The sequence below is a fragment of the Cynocephalus volans genome, chromosome 10, assembly GCF_027409185.1.
Source record: "Cynocephalus volans isolate mCynVol1 chromosome 10, mCynVol1.pri, whole genome shotgun sequence".
In the NCBI taxonomy this organism is placed as follows: Eukaryota; Metazoa; Chordata; class Mammalia; order Dermoptera; family Cynocephalidae; genus Cynocephalus; species Cynocephalus volans.
The window spans coordinates 131,849,531-131,866,995 of record NC_084469.1 but is presented as its reverse complement, the minus strand read 5'-3'; the positions used below and the strand labels follow the sequence as shown (position 1 = coordinate 131,866,995).

At 39.6% G+C, this 17,465-nt stretch overlaps 1 protein-coding gene across 5 annotated transcripts in view; it reads left to right on the top strand.

Moving 5' to 3' along the window:
- The window catches only part of DUS2 (dihydrouridine synthase 2), a 43,749-nt gene that overhangs the window by 12,677 nt on the left and 13,607 nt on the right, over nt 1–17,465 (top strand). For 3 of the 5 annotated variants that reach the window (XM_063111693.1, XM_063111691.1, XM_063111692.1), the window contains 4 exons: nt 9,790–9,835; nt 12,351–12,442; nt 13,296–13,339; nt 14,493–14,553. In XM_063111693.1, coding sequence (XP_062967763.1) covers nt 9,808–9,835; nt 12,351–12,442; nt 13,296–13,339; nt 14,493–14,553 — 225 coding nt within the window. In that variant the 5' untranslated portion in view covers nt 9,790–9,807. Of the gene's footprint in view, nt 1–9,789; nt 9,836–10,317; nt 10,341–12,350; nt 12,443–13,295; nt 13,340–14,492; nt 14,554–17,465 lie in introns of all 5 variants that reach the window. The other 2 variants (XM_063111694.1, XM_063111695.1) reach the window with 1 other exon arrangement.

The following is a 17,465-nucleotide window of genomic DNA, read 5'->3' as shown; positions in this document are numbered from 1 at the left end:
GGGACAGGAATCAATCAATGATAGAAGAGGTAAAAGAGTGAGAAAAATAGGTAAATTAAAAAGACTGTAGTGTCAAGAAAGGCAAAAGTCAGGTCTGTTAAGTGTGTCAAATGATGCAGAGAAATCCAATTGTAAAAAGACCAAGAAGAAGGTATTTGATTTGGAAATTAATCAGTTGGAGGATAGCCATGGCACATAGATGTGAACACTTGTGGAGTTAATGGCATAAAGAGTGAATAGCAAGTAAGGAAGTAGGAACAGGGCTGCTGAGGGCCGGCCCCGTGGCTCACTCAGGAGAGTGCTGCGCTGGTAGCGCCGAGGCCGCGGGTTCGGATCCTCCATAGGGATGGCTGGTGCGCTCCCTGGCTGAGCGTATTGCGGACCACACCGTGCCGAGGGTTGCGATCCCCTTACCGGTCAAAAAAAAGAAACAGGGCTGCTGAAATAGGGCTCCTTCAGGAATTTAAGAGTGTAAAGGAGGAAAAGAGCACAGGTAGGCAGCCTGGGGTGAAAGACGTAGGGTGAAGGGAGTTGTTTTTAGATGACTTGCATGTTTACAGAATAAGAGGAAGGAAGGACTTAGAAGTGAGGGGAGGCCTGATGATTCAGGGGACTAGGGGTAATGGGTAAGGCCAGGTCTTGGAGGGGACAGGATTCTTTTTTTTTTTTTTTTTTTTTTTAAAAGATGACCAGTAAGGGGATCTTAACCCTTGACTTGGTGTTGTCAGCACCACGCTCAGCCAGTGAGCGAACCGGCCATCCCTATATGGTATCCGAACCCAGGGCCTTGGTGTTATCAGCACCGTACTCTCCCGAGTGAGCCACGGGCCGGCCCGGAACAGGATTCTTGACAAGGTAGCGGGACCCACCTTCCTCTGAGATGGGCCAAGGAGGAGAGGGGGGAAATGATGGAAGGGAGGGAAGCTGAGGGGTTCTATGTCAGAGAGACTTGTTTTACAGCATGTAGGGAGCCAGTTTCCTGTTGGAAATGAGGCTGGCAGGAGTGGAATAGGGACTTAAGGAAAGTGCAGAAGTTTTGGTCCTATTCCTGTGGGGACTGGAAACTGGGAAGTTTGCCTGACAGCTGGTATGCATGGTGATGCTGGTTTGCAGCATTATGGGAAGGAGCTGAAAAGCCTGGCAGAGGGAATGGCAATGGCTGGGGATTGGCATGTCAGTACCTGCAGCAGAGCAGGGGCACAGGTACCTAGCATGCTGGCAAGTTGAAGAGGGAGGGAGGGTGGAGGGAGTACATGTTGTCCAAAGGTATAAGGTGGAAGGCAGAGAGGGAGGTTCCAGAGTTCAAGATCACAGAGGCTCAAGACCTGACTCCTAAATAGTTTGTCAAAGTGGAGGTAAGGATGTCCAAGAAATGTGAGATGGGCTGTTAGTGTACATTCATAAACCTTCCAGGCTGCTAGGACATGCTGAGGGCAGGGAGGAATCTGTTCCCGGGACCAGGCCCTGGGGCACATGTGGTAGTGCACTGAGCATTATTCATCTGGTCACTTGTCTCTTGAGCCAGTGCTCAGGCTCCTAGGTGCTCAGCTATGGGTTAGGTATAGCCTTTCTTGGCTAGCACCTCCCTGCCCTCCAGAAAAATTCTCTTGGATTTAGAAGGGGAATGAGAGGTGGGACTGTGAGGAATCATTGACCCAGAGCCTGAGGACTGGGGACCGAAAAGACCAAATCCCAGAGAACTTAGACAGCTGTTACCTTTCTTTGTTTGCACTGATCTACTCCCCCCCTCACCCCCCACCAAGGGACGATTACAGAGAGGGACATGTTAGCTCTTCATCCACTTAGTCCCTATATATATATTTTTTTAAAGATGACTGATAAGGGGATCTTAACACTTGGTGTTGTCAGCACCACGCTCTCCCAAGTGAGCTAACTAGCCATCTCTATATAGGGATCCGAACCCATGGCCTTGGTGTTATCAGCACCACACTTTCCCGAGTGAGCCACGGGCCGGCCCTCACTTAGTCCCGGGATGACTTAGATTCTCCCCGGCTTCCGCCCTGCCATCCCACTCCATCTCTGTCCAGCTGTACCCTCCTATGATCACTTCAAGGCTCAGGGTAAAATGGTGTACCTCTCCTCTCTACGTGTGCTTTATATATTGTCTCTATTAATTGTTTACTTACTCTGATGCCTCTCTGTGTCCCTTCTCTCCATAATCCTGTGCCTTTAGTAAAAGTAAGAGTTGGTTCATTGAGTGCTAGCCCTTTATTTTCAAATTCACTTATGCCCCCACTACAGACATCCTGCTAGTTTCTTCTGTTGGTCCAAGAGGTGGTAAAGGCTTCAGGCCTTTAGAACCATCAGCTCACCTGGGCTCAAACCTGTTCTGGGGCAAGATTCTGGGGTTTGCTCATAGAAAGCCAGAAGTGCCTACGTTAACATGTTCACCCACTGTTGGCCTTCACTTTTCCTGTGCAGGCAGCATTTTTATGAGACCCCAGAAGGTAGACTTGTATTCACTGGGAGATATGTGGAGTGAAACAACAGGATAGAAGTGAGTGATTACCCTTGCAACACAGTGCCTGTTCTAGACAGCCACTCTTCGTTTGTATCCATGGGGGCATCAGTCTGCACTGATGGGGACCATGGAAGCTGAGCAGTGGGAGCAGAGCTGCTACCAGAAGCAGAGCTGACCTGCCAGGTTCCATACCTTCCATAAGCTAATTCTTTAGGAATTTTTAGTGTTTATATATATACATGTATAAATATATATATATAAATATATTTTATATATTATAAAATTATTTGTTTTTTAAAATATACATATATATACATATAAATATACATATATATGTATATTTAAAAAAACATATAAATAATTTTATAATATATAAAATATACTTATATATATATATATTTATATATGTATCAGGGATTATAAGGCTGCTCTCTAACCAGCTGAGCTAACCAGCCAGCCCCTTAGGGTTGTTTTCAAGCCCTTTGGAAATTAAGAGCCCAGGATATATATATGATGACTTCAGTATGTGGCCCTTGTAATTGAGCAAAGCTTGGTTTCCTAGTAAGTGTGACCAATCCTTTCTTCCAGGGTCCTGCTAGAGTTTGGAGTAGAGGGAGTACTAATTAAAGCACTTTAGCATTATTTGTTGTGCTCTGCTCTGAGAGAATCAGTATGGCTTACGAACAAAGGGGTCTCTGCCTGAGAAGACATAGGCCTTCTACCCAGACCTAGCCTCTGTGGAGAGCAGACAGGCAAGCACGTAGGCCTCTGCTTGGCTTGGGTAGGTGTTTGGGGACTGTGCCTTGGGTACTGGGCACCACACAGTCTGGTGCCTGGTGCCCCCTGGTGGATCCAGAGCGGCTCTGCAGTCCAGAATTGGAATACCAGCTGCCTGGATGTTGTTACTGGGCGAGTTCACATGAGGTGGCCCATCTCTGGGATTAGGTAGTCAAACCACTTGATCTACTTCAGAGGACCTCATATAGGACCTAAGGGCATATCAGGCCTGCAGACACCTCCTTAAAAGCCCCACAGAGCCTTTAGCACCTGGAAGATGAGCCAGTCAGTAAAAGTCAAGTCCTTTCCTAACATCATTTTCTTTTTCTCAAATTACATTAAAATTTTAAAATTTGGTGTAATACACAGAACATAAAATTTAATGATTAAATGATTAAAATTAAACCATCTTAATCATTTTTAAGTGTATACTTTAGTGTCATTAGGTACATTCATATTGTTGTACAACCATCACCACCAACCATCTCCAGAACTCTTTTCATTTTGCAAAACTGAAACTCTATACCCTTTAAATAACAACTCCCCATTTTTTCTACCCGCCAGCCCCTTGCATCCACCATTCTACTTTCTGTCTCTGTGAACTTGACTACTCTAGATACTTTTTGTAGAGTCATGCAGTATTTGTACTTTTGTGTCTGGCTTATTTCAGTTAGCATAATGTTCTCAAGGTTTATCTGTATGAACCTTATAGTATATGTCAGAATTTCCTTCCATTTTAAGGCTGAATAATATTCTGTTGTATGTATGTCTTATATTTTGCTTACCCACTCTGTCAGTGATAAGTGGGGTTGCTTTACCATTTTAGCTATTGTGAATAATGCTGCTGTGAACATGGATGTACTTGCTTTCAATTGTTTTGGGTGTACACCCAGAAGTGGAATTGCTGGATCATATGGTAATTCTATTTTTAATTTTTTGAGGAACCACCATACTGTTTCCACAGCAGCTGCACTGTTCTATATCCCCACCAACAGTGCACAAAGATTCAAACTTCTCCATATCCTCAAAAACACTTATTTTTTTTGATGTAGCCATCCAAATGGGTGTGAGGTGATATCTCACTGTTGTTTATTTCTCTGATGATTAGTGATGTTGAACATCTTTTCATATGCTTATTGGCCATTTGTATATCATCTTTGCCCAGAATGGGTAATTTTTTAAAGCTTTTTTTTTTTTGAAAGATGACCAGTAAGGGGATCTCAACCCTTGGCTTGGTGTTGTCAGCACCACGCTCAGCCAGTGAGCAAACCGGCCATCCCTATATAGGATCCGAACCCGTGGCCATGGTAGTTATCAGCACCGCACTCTACCGAGTGAGCCACGGGCTGGCCTCCTAAAAAATGAGTTTGAAAGTGTTCTCTCCTCTTTTTTTTTTTTTTCTTTTTTTTTTCTTTGTGGCTGGCTGGTACAGGGGTCCAAACCCTTGAGCTTGGTTTTATCACCACCGCTGTAACCAACTGAGCCAACCAGTCAGCTCTCCTCTTCTTTTATTTGGAAGAATTTGTGAAGGATTGGTTCTTTAAACATTTGGTAGATTCACCAATAAGGCATTTAGTCCTGGGCTTTTCTTTGTGGGAAATGTTTGATGACAAATTCAAACTCATTACTGTTTATAGATCTATTCCCATTTTTTATTTCTTCTTGAGTCAGATTCAGTAGTGTGTGTCAGTCTAGGAATTTGTCCATTTCATATAGATTACCTAATTTTTTGGCATACAGTGGTTCATATTATTTTCTTATAATCCTTTTTATTTCTCTAAAGACAGTAGTAATGTTTTTTCTTTTATTCTGGTTTTAGTAATTTGAGTCTTTTTCTTTTCCCTTGGTTAGTTTATGTAAAGGTTTGCCAATTTTTTTGATGTTTTCAAAGAAGAAAGTTTTGATGTTATTGATTTTCTCTGGTTTATTTTCTTTCTTTCTTCTTCTTTTTTTTTTTTTTTGTGGCTGTTCAGTACGAGGGTCCAAACCCTTGACCTTGGTGTTATCAACACTGCACTCTAACCAACTGAGCTAACTGGCCATTTTATTTACTTCCACTCTAATCTTTATTATTTCCTTTCTTCTGCTTGCTTTGGGTTTAATTTGTTCTTTTTTAAAAAATTTAAGATAGAAGTTATTGATTTGAAATATAAATTTTTTTAATATAGGCATTTACAGCTATAAATTTTCCTGTAAGCACTGCTTTCATTGCATCACATAAGTATTATATATGTGTGTGTATGTATATTACATATATATAATTGTTTTTCTTTTATCTTTTTCCTTTTTGGTGGCTGGCCAGTATGGAGATCTATATAATTTTTTTTTTCTTCTTTCATCTCTAAGTATTTTCTAATTTCCCTTGTGATTTTTTCTCTGGTTATTTTGGAATTTGTTATTTCATCTCCACATATTTGTGCATTTCCCAAGTTTCCTTCTGTTGTTGATTTCTAATTTCATTTTATTGTGGTCAGAGAATATACTTTGCATGACTTTAGTGCTTTTAAATTTATTGAGACTTGTTTTATGGCCTAACCTGGTCTATCCTGGAGAATGTTCATATGCACTTGAAGAGAATGTATTCTGCTATATTGTTGGATGGAATGTTCTATAGGTGTTTGTTAGGTCTAGTTAGTTTATAGTGTTGTTCAAGTTTTCTGTTTCATTGTTGATCATGTGTCTAGTTCTTTCAATTATTAAAAGTGAGATATATGTGTCCAAGTATTATTGTTTAATTTTCTATTCCTTTGAATCTGTCAGTTTTGCCTTGTATTTTGAAACTCTTTTGTTATATACATATACTTTTGTAATTGTTATATCTTCTTGATGAATTGACCCTTTTATCATTACAGGATGTCTTTCTTTTGTTTAACAGTTTTTGTCTTAAAGTCTATCTTGTCTGATTTTCATAAGGCCATTCCAGCTCTCTTTTGGTGGTTGTTTGCATGGTAAATCTTTTTGCATTCAACCTATTTGTATCTTTAAATGTAAAGTGTGTTTCTTTCAGATAGTATATAACTGAGTCATATTTTAAAAATCCGTCTGCCAATCTCTGCCTTTAATTGGAGCATTTAATACATTTGCATTTAAGGCAATTGCAGATAAAGTGAGATTTATTTTATTTTCATTTTACCATTTGTTTTCTATGTATATATTTTGTTTCTTTAATTCTCTATTACTGCCTTATTTTATATTATTTATTTATTTATTAAAAATTCTTTTGCTGTTTTTTCTGTCTTATTTTGTATTAAGTAGGTATGTTTTAGTATAGTGTTAAACTTTTTTTGTCATTTCTTTTTGTATATACTTAATATGTTTTGAGTTATTTTCTTAGTGGTTTCCAGGGATATTACAATTAATATTGTATAATGTAGTTTGGATTAATATGAAGTTAATTTCAGAAGTATACAAAAACTTTGCTCCTAATTTGCTCCATTCCCTCCTTCTTTTTTGTGCTCTTATTGTCATAGAAATTATGTCTTTTTACATTGTGTGCCCATCAACACAGATTTATAATTATTGCCTTATGCAGTTGTTATCCAATTATATAGTAGAAAAAAGGAGGTACAAACAGAAAATGTATTTATATTGCCTTTTATATTTACCAATGTAGTTACCTTTACTGGTGCTTTTTATTTCTTCATGTGGATTTGAGTTACTGTCTAGTTTTCTTTCATTTCATCCTGAAGGACTCCTTTAGTATTTCTTGGAGGGCTAGTTTACTAGCAACAGATTCTCTGTTTTTGTTTTCCTGATAATATCTTAATTTCTCATTCTTTTTTTTTTGTTTGTTTGTTTGTTTTGTTTGGTGCAGGATCCGAGCCCTTGACCTTGGTGTTATCAGCACTGTGTTATAACCAAGTGGGCTAACTGAGCAGCACTCTTATTCATTTTTGAATGATAGTTTTGCTGGATGTAGAATTCTCGGTTGGCAGTCTTTTTCTTTTAGCACTCAATATTTCATTTCATTGCTTTCTGGACTCCATGATTTCTCAAGAGAAATTAGTTGTTAATCTTTTTGAGGATTCCTTGCACATGGTGATTTGCTTCTCTCACTGCTTTCAAGATTCTCTCTTTGTCTTTGACTTTTAGTAGTTTGATTTTGATTTATCTAGGTGTGGATCTCTGAGTTTATTCTATGTAGAGTTCTTTGAGCCTCTTGAAGGTATAGATTAATGTTTTTCATCAAATTTGGGATATTTGTGCCATTCTTTTTTTTTTTTTAATCCTTTTGATTAATTAATTAATTTTTTGGGTGGCTGGCCATTCTTATTTATTTATTTATTTATTTATTTATTGGTTTGTTTTTGGCATCTGGCCAGTACAGGCACTATTTCTTCAAATATCCTTTCTATACCATCTCTCCTTCCTCTTCTTCTGGGACTTCTGTTATGCATATTTCATATACTTGATCATGTGCCATAGGTCTCTGAGGCCCTGTTCATTTTTTCTTCATTCTTTTTTCTTTCTGTTCCTTAATCTGGATAATCACAATTGACTTATTTTCAAATTTGCTGATTCTTCTGCCTGTTCAAATCCTCTGTTGAGCCCCTCTAGTGAATTTTTTCATTTTAATTATATACTTTTCAACTTCAGAATTCCTATTTAATTCTTTTTCATAATTGCTATCTGTTTATATTCTCTATTTGGCAAGACATTGTTCTTGTACTTTCCTTTAGTTCTTTAGATATGGTTACTTTTAGCTTTTTGAACTTAACTTAAAATACTTGATTTAAATAGTCTTTGTAATAAGTCAACAGTTTCTATTGATTGTTTTTTTTCTGTGTATGGATCATACTTTCCTGTTTTTTTTGTTTGCATGTCTTGTTGATAACTGGACATTTTAAATTATGTAGTGTGGTAACTCTGGTAATCAGGTTGTTTCTTTACAGGGTTTGTTGTTGTTTATTTGCTTAGTGACTATTCTGAACTAATTTTATACTGTCTGTATTCTTTGTCATGTGGCCAATGAAGTCTGTACTTGGTTAGCTTAATGGTTGGCGATAATTGGAAAGAGATTTCCTTAAATGCTTGGAACCAATAAATTTCCCAATCTTTGCTGAGGGGCTTGCCTTGCTTTACCCTGCGCATATCCCTACTGAAGTTCAGCCTGGCCACTGAACTTCTTTTTGTAAGCACAGACCATTTAATGCTTTCCACTTGTCTACTTGACTTCTTGCCTGCCCTAGGAACTAAATCTAGGATCATTGGCTACAGGGGCTCTGTTCAGCCTTTGGGATGAACTGATTTCTTGGGGCTTGGATGCCAACCATGGGTTCATACTGCTTGGTTGTGGTGATTTGTTTGGTCAGGCTTAGTCCTGAGAATAGCCACAGAAATACCTAGAGCATGTGTTAACCTAGATGGAAGATATGCTGGGGGAAGCCAGTGGATACCAGAGAGGCCCTTTGGCCTTGTTATCCCTGGATGCTCCCATGAGTGGGCAGGGGTCATTATGCCCACCTGGTGGGGTTGTGACTTGCTGGGGCTGAGTACCAGGGATGAGAGTCTTTTTTTTAAAACTTATTCTGGACCCCTGAATCCCTGGGCATGAGCTTCTGGGCAATGTGACAAGTGCCTGGCTCTTCTGGTTTGTCTTCCACATCTGCTGAAATGATTGCTGAACAAAGCAGAACAGCCTTCTCTGCAACCAAGAGGTAGAGAATCTCAATTCTCCAGAAGATGTGAACTTTCCTTCCACTTTTGTTTTTCTTGTAGCTGGCTGGTACAGGGATCAAACCCTGAACTTTGGTGTTGTTAGCACCATGCTTTAACCAACTGAGCTAACGGGCCACTCCTTCCATTTTTGTGTCTTTTTTTTTTTTTTGGTAGCTGGCTGGTATGGGGATTGGAGTCCTTGACCTTGGTGTTTCAAGGCAGTATTCTAAACAACTGAGCTAACCGGCCAGTCCCTTTATGTGTCTTTTTTTTTGGCACTCCATTTTTATGATACTGATTTTGAAGAAACCCATTTTACTGTTCTTTCTGGAGCCTGTTTAAATATTTCCAGAGTTGGGGAGATTTCGTTTCTATGCAGTGTGACCCATGTTGGATTGCGACTTTAGATTTTTCTCTCTTGTGTTCATCTCACATCTTCCTTCCTGTGGTTCTAGTCACTGATCCTAGGAAGGCTGCTTCCCAGGAGTCCTTCACTGCCTGCTGTTTGTGTAGGGATGAGGTGGGAGGTCCTTTGAGGGGGGTGGGCTTTAGCTGAGACTAGTAGGTGAGGAACATGTGCAGGTGTCCACATCCTGATTTTCTTCTTTCTGCCTTTCTGAGTGGCTTATCCTTTCTAGGCCCTAAACATCTCCAAGTACCTGGGAAGAGCAGCTAATTGAGGGTAGCTCACTCAGGCCCCTGCTTGCCACTTGGGTGGGGAGGATAGCACTACATGTCCCAAAAGCCGTGATTTGTGTTAGTAGTAGGGTGACTGGCCAAGTGGTTCCCATTGGGTATGTGATGAAAGCCCTCCCCTTGTGCCCAGAGTCTTCATGTTCAGGACTGACAAGTGTCCTCTGATTACTCTGCAGGAGCTGATTGACATCAAGATGCTTCAGTGCAAGAGAGTTGTCAATGGTGAGTGCAGTTCTGGCTGGGCTCAAGCAGTACTTCCAGGCTGCCTGGTTAGCTCAGTTGGTTAGAGCCTAGCTTTATAATCCCAAGGTCACAGGTTCAGATCCCTATACCAGCCAGCCATCCCTCTGTACTCCCCAAAAAAATCAGCACTACCACTGCCCTTGTCCAGATGACAGTGTCCTGCCTGGCTGCGTTATGTAATTTTGTAAATTACGTGCCCCATTGAGAGCAGTCTCTACTCTCCAGAGGCCATGATGAAAAGCCAAATATGAAACAGATTAAAAATGCCTTCTACTAATAGGCTTGCTGGAATAGAAATTGCCATGTTTCTTAGTATAGGAGGGACCCTAGGAGCCACTGTCACGCTGACTTGGCCACTTGCTAGATGTGTGACCTTAGGCAAATCACATGACCTCACTCTGCCTCAGTATTTTTTAATCTGTAAAATGAAAATCATAATCCTTGCTTTACTTAAATCATAGGGTTGGAGTGACTATCAGATAAGGTAAGGTACATGTAAGTACTTTGCACACCTTAAACTCTATGCAAATGTAAGTGGTTGTGATGAATTGTGGTTTTGCTTATACTTTATTAATGAGGCTGATTCTGCTTTGATTAGAGTTGTGGTATTCTTTGAGGTTTTTGAGATCTATATATATGCATACGTATATATATGAAATCTGCATATATTTCACTAGAAGTTATGACTCAGTTTTGTCTAATTGCTTTAAATTTACATTTTCTTTTTTGTGTTATGAAATTTTACAATTTTCAATTTTACAGATTTATATAATCTAGAAAATGAAAATCATTCATAATCTCATACCTAAAGAGGTAATTGCAAAGAGGAATATGCTTATTATTCTACACCTATAGTACATAATGTGTGTGTATAAAAATGTGTCATGTTTTTATATATATATATATATATATATATATATACTCCCCCCACCCTACCCAGGGCTCATGCTACACATATTTTTTACCACTTACTTTTCTACTAGAACATTTTCTCATGTCAGCACCTGTAGGCAACTATGTCAGAATTGATTTCACCACTGCCTCAATGGGGGTTTCCAATATTTTGCTCTTGCAAATGAAGCTGTGTTTAAAACACATCCAGTTTTTATGGTTCTTCTCTCAGACTTCTTACTGCCAGTCATGAGCTATCTCTATCAGGGATCAGTTCAGTTACCTCTCCCAACATGTCATCGGCTTTGCCCCACCCTTTTTAATCTTCTAATCTGTTCAGTGCTGGGATGAAAATAACAGCTTCCATTTATGGAAGTGCTTTATGTGCATTAGAGACCTCATTTATTTCTAAAAACAGCATATTCTCCCATTTGCTGTGCTGGATCTCTTTCATGTAGTAGTCATCTTTGGAAGTGAATAATGTAGTACCTATTGTAGAGCTTTGTTAGGAAGAACAGATGAGACAGTCACTTCTTGCTCTTTGCAGTTTTTATGTTATATAAAGTTGCTATGAACACTGAATTAGCTAATACTGAGCCATTGACTCTAGGAGAAATACAGGGTTAGGTTCTTGCAAACCTCTTGTAACATCTTCACCAACTGATCAGTACATAACTGTGTTTTATATATGTTTTTGTTTAAAGACACGCTATTTAATATATGTCACTGATTCATTAACATTGAATTCACAGTCAACGTACTATAATTTCGTGCCTAAACAAAGCTTATCCAATACACGTATTTTCTCTGCAAGGCACACACAGGCTTCTTGTGTTTAGAAACACTAGATAGCACTTCAGTATTATGCTTAGGCCATTTTAAATAGCGAGATCACCAACAAAAAACACAAAAATGTGAAACATGTGGCACTAAATATACTGCAATCAGGACATGTTTACAGTTTGAGAGCTGAAACAAGAAGACAGAGTGCCACCTTGTTTGAGTCAGCTGGGAAAGTGCATGTCAGGTGATTCAAAATTGTGAAACACCACAAGTATTGATTTTGGCTTATGAATAAATTATAATGAAAAGGCGAATTTGCAAATATGCAACTGTGAATAGTAATGAAGGTTGACTGTAATATAGTAAATTTCCACTCACAGCACCTGGCATACTGTTAGTAACTAAGAAATGGCAACTTTGCTGAACTTCAGCATGACATCTGAGGAAATTTGGGCAAAATCTGAAACACAGACAGGGTTTCATGTGTGTAACTTTTTATTCAACGTTTTAAAAATCGCAAAATGTTAACAATCATTCAAAAAAGTACATAAAACACAAGTGCAGTTTAATAAATGATTGTAAAGTGAACATGCATCACCCAGGTCAGGAGATAGATCATTATTAGCACCTTAGATTCCTCTCATGTGAATACTAATTTTTTTTTTTTTTTTTTAACACTAATTTCTTTTAAGAATGGTGTATGTCTAGGGTCCTTTTTTCCTTTCAAGGCTATACTTTTGCTGTGTTTTCTTCTAGGGTTTAGACTAGGTTGAACTTGCTTCTTAATTAGGTGGCCCCATGTGTTTGTGTTTTCTTGCAGAGGTGCTCAGCACAGTGGACTTTGTTGCCCCCGATGACCGAGTAGTCTTCCGCACCTGTGAAAGAGAACAGAGCAGGGTGGTCTTCCAGATGGTAAGAGACGCCAGTGTTGAGTGCCCTCCTAAGGCTCATGCCTCCTGTGGGATTTCCTGACTCATGCCTTGTACAGGGTCAGTATTGAATGCCTGGGCTACATTGCATAACAGTGGCTTCCTGAAGAATCTGCTTTAATGTTTTCAAAGATCACTCATGAGTGATTACACTCCTGGAGACAGTTAATGGAAATCGAGCTATCACAGTCTGTTACATGCCTTCAGTCTCAAATTTAATTTACTTAATTATGAGAAATTGTTTGACATGACTTCTATATTTATTTTGTTAATCTCTAGCATCGTTTATTCAGATCATGGTCTTTGTTTTTGTATAGTCTGTATATTTCCCATAGGAAGAAATTAGGTTTCCTCAAGAGTAGTTATGATTTGTGTTAGGGTTGTAATAACTCTGTAGCTCTTCTCTTGCTTTGGGTGCTTTCTGGTGCTTTTTCAGAAATAGTTCCTGAATGATGTTTAGTTTTTCAAAAAATTGATAATAATGGGTAGATATGATAAAGCAAATATAGCAAATTGTTATTTGCAGAATCTAAGTGATAGGTGTCTGAATGTTCACTATAAAATTTTTTCAACTTTTTTGTTTGTTTGAAAGTAATCACAGCCATTGATGACATTTTCTAGGCCCTCCACGTCTACCTTTTTCCTCTGGCAGTGAGCTATTGGCTAACTCTTTAAGAGAAAAAGCCAGCTCAGTTCCACTTGCTGATGTGGTGTCTGTGTGTGTGTGTGTGTGTGTGTGTGTGTGTGTGTGTGTGTGATGTGCATGGGTGTGTTTGTTTGTGCATGTGTACCTGTGTCATCAGAGCAATGGTTGATGCAGCCTTCTGTGTTCCTAGGGGACTTCAGACGCAGAGAGAGCCCTTGCTGTGGCCAGGCTTGTGTAAGTTTCTCCCTCTTTGGGACTGCCTTTGTCTCTCCTATGAGCTGTGAGACGTTTTAATATCACTGGTGACCTTGGAGGTGACTCACCCTTCTTTTTCCTAGCCCATTACCTTCTGTTTTAAGGTTAAGAGTGTCTGGTTTCCTTCTCTGAGGCATCCAAGGGCTGGCCTGGGACTCTTGTGTACCCGCCGTGCCTAGATCCCAGAGACCCTCTGTTTGGGTGGGGAGGAGGCTGTGTTTTAGTGTTTATTCATGAGTCCCATTCCAGGGACTCTCATGACTGTTAGTGTTGAGGCTTTAACTCTCATGAAGTGTAGGTAAGACTTATTGCTTCCTGAATTAACAAAGGCAAGAGATACTATGGTCAAAGTGATGGGCTTTGTAGTTAAGACAGACCTGGGTTGGAATTCTGGCTTTGCTACCTGCTAACTTAGTTTCTTCACCTATAAAATGATACCAATAGTACTACTAACGTCTGGCATTACAGGGAAGGGTAAATGAAACAATGCACATAAATGTCTTTACAATTTATGGCACATAGTGAGTGCTTAGTAAGTGTTAGATAATTGTTGTTATTACAGCAAGAGTAAGAAGGAACTCAGGCAGCAATTGCTACTGATCATAGACTATCAAGTATGCGCATACCAAAGGATGAGGTGAGCATCCCTTTTACATTTGAGAATTGTTTGGAGTAAGCTAACTGTGCAGTCCAGCAAACAAAGTCCTATAACTTCTATCAGAAGCGGTGCTCTGGAAAAGGGCTCATGTGCTCATGCACTTTTCTGCATTTACAAATGGCTTTCACTGCCCCAGTCAAAACTGTAGCCTGGAATCAAGTTCATTGAGCTTATCACTTGGTATTTGAGTTATCTGATTCAACTCCAAGGCAGCAAAGTCCTCTACATCTGGCCCTTTATAGATGTGTGTGTACATCGTGTCTTTCCTCTGGATCTCTGCTTAGATGAGGCAGCTGCACATTTTAGGGACAGATTTCTTGCTTGTTTTCAGTTTCTGTCATTGACAGTTGGTGTATTTCGTAGGGCCAGGAACTTGGTAAGAGGTTCAGGAGCACTGGCCCATCCATGCCTTTGATTCTGCCTTCTTTCCTCAAATTGAATCTTTATTACTTTTTCTTCTTCATGTTTTCCTAGAGAAAATGATGTGGCTGGTATTGATGTCAACATGGGCTGTCCAAAAGAATATTCCACCAAGGTAAACCAATTTCTTTATACTCCACAAGTAGAGGATGCAGATTAAAGGAGGCTAATAAGACGTGAGAGGTAAGGAGGGTACTTGACTCTGTACTGGATCCTGTACTGGTTCAGGAAGATGCTCAAAAGGATATTATTGGGACTATAGTAGATTAGTTAGAAATACTGTATCAATGTAAATTTATGAAGTAGATAACTCTTCTGTGGTTATGTAAGAGAATATCCCTATTCCTAGAAAATACATGCTGAGATATTTAGAGGTAAAAGACTATGATATATGGAACAAACCCTCAAATGTTTTAGGAAAAGTTTATGTATGTATGTATACATGGATATATATTTATACAAAAATGTAATTATGTATATAAGTATGTATGTACTTAGTACCCTACATACATAGATAAATAAATAAATTTTATATATATACACACATGATGGTATATAGAAAAATAGAATTAAAAGAAAAACAAATTTTTCCATGGTCTTTTTGAAGTATTCTCATATATATATATATATATATATAGAGAGAGAGAGAGAGAGAGAGAGAGAGAGAAAACCCTCATGCCCAAGCAATAAAACAAATGATGCAAATGTTAGAAGAAAAATAGTGTGAACAGGGCTTTGTCTTTTCATGAATAAAACTGAGACATGCATTAAAAAAAAAATAGAGGGTACAATGCATATGTCCCCATTATGTTAGAAGAGATCGTATCAGTGTGCGATGATAGCCCAGAGAAGGGAGTGGAAATGTAGCCCACAAACTTGGGATCTTATAGGGAAATAGGGAAATGTGGTCCTTAATGAGGAGATTTGGGACCTGGTAAGCAGAGGGAATGGCACAAGCAGGGGCCTGGAGGCCAACACTTGGTAGGCACAGAGACCTGTGAGTAGCTTGATTTGACCAGACAGTTGGGGAGTGAGAGATGAAGAAGCAGCAGAGGAGCACAGGATTGAAAACCTTGGTTGGGAACAGGTCAGTTAGAATTGGACTTTAGGTATCTTTGTCCTTTTTTGAGCAGAGGAGGCATGTGATCAAAATTGTACTTTAGAAATACTAATCTGGAAGCCATATGTCTGATGGATAAGAATGGGAGGAGGCTAGAGATAGGGACACAGATATAGGAGATGAGTCCTGAGTCCACAGGAGAGGCTAAAGATGGAGAGAGGAGAAGCCAAATTGGGGCAGAATTTGACTGGCAGATGATTGGACTGGGTGTGGGGTGGTGGGGTGTGGGGTGGGGGTAGGAGAAGGAAAGACTGGCAGCCAGGAGGGCAATTGGTCAACAGCTGTGATCAGGACTGCTGGAGGAAAAGCGTGTTTGGGGCAGGTAACAAGGGCAGCTTGGAGTTTGCTGAGTGTGAGACACTAGAGGGCCGCCTGCAGGACTGCCCCTGGGACCCTTATCATTGAGTGAGTGGTCAAGTTCTGCAGTGTAAACACAGCAGATGTCTCCCTGGGCTCACTGCCCAGAGTATCTGCTCTCAGGAGCTACCTGCATGGGGACCTTTGCTTTAGGTCAGGACAGTGCAGTCTGCCTTCCCGCTTGAGGGAAAGGCCCTTTGGATTCTTGAAAACCAGAGGGCCTCATAGACAGCTGCTTCAAAGAATTATGGAGATTTGAAATTGACTATGAGGACTTGAAAACTTTGGGCTCTGTTTTGTTCTCTTCTGATTACTTCTTTGTGTTCCTGAGTTATGTAAGGAACAGAGTTGAAATGATTTGGAATGATCTTCCTGATACATTGTGGAGTGAGAGAAGCAAGGGGCAGAATTGTATATGGTATACTACCATTTATATATAAGAGGGCTGGGGAATGAATATTTATATATATTTACTTTCTTATTCATAGAGTATATTTGGAAGAACACATAGGAAACTGGTAACACTGGTTTCCTCTGGAGAAGGAAACTTAAGTTTTTATTTGGTTTTGCAAGGGTAGTACATTTCTATTGCAGGGGTGCTACTCAAAATAATTAACAACTGGCACAGCACTGGCACCTACCAGTCAGAACAGATACCAACCAGTATGCCATACTTGTACATACCAGCTGCGTATCTGCTCTGTTCTCATGGTTCAAAAATTGAAGCCAGATAAAAAAAAATGTAGATTAAAAAGTCTTCTATTCTGTGGGGAGGGAGACTTCTTACTCTTTACCTTTTTCATCCTCTTAAGTTTTGAATGTACTGTATTATGTATTCAAAAAAGCAGATAAGTTAAAAAGAAAGGAAGGAAGGAAATACCATTGTTGAGAAAGCCATTGTTGTGGAAGGGATAGTGAGACTGCATTTTAGATCCTGTAAGGAAGGTCTGGATTGTGTGTGAGGTGAAGGGCAAATGGAGCTGGGGCGAGTGCCAGGGCTTCCTTAAGGCCTCCAAGGTTTGTATCTGTGGCCAAGGTAGTCCAGGGCTAGTGACTCCTCAGCCCTACCCCATTCTCCTCTAAAATGCAGTCTCAGCCTGGCCCAGTCTGTGGTGGTTTAGTGTTCTCTCTGATTCTAATCTGCCATCCTTAAACATGAAATTAAACCTTAAACATCAAATTAAACTGTAATAACTGAACTCAAACCTTCTAAATACACGCTGTGAGCATTCGTTAGTACGCAATCTTCATACTGGCAGCATATTTTACTGGATTTGTTTTTCTCCCCTTCACCTCACCCTTCATGGATTCAGATTTTTAAAAATCCCCTCTCCCATTATTAGAGTAATTCATACTATTGTCTGGAAATTGGAAAATATACAAAAGTACAAAAAAGGAATGGAAAATCACCAATAATCCCACCATCAAGAGACAACTGCTATAGTTATTACTGATATTTATGTGAGCCCATGGGTTGGTGGTTTCCATTTGCTGAAGTTTTTGTTAAGTTTGGAGTGGGTCTGGATTTTCAGGACTGGGACGTTGTTGCT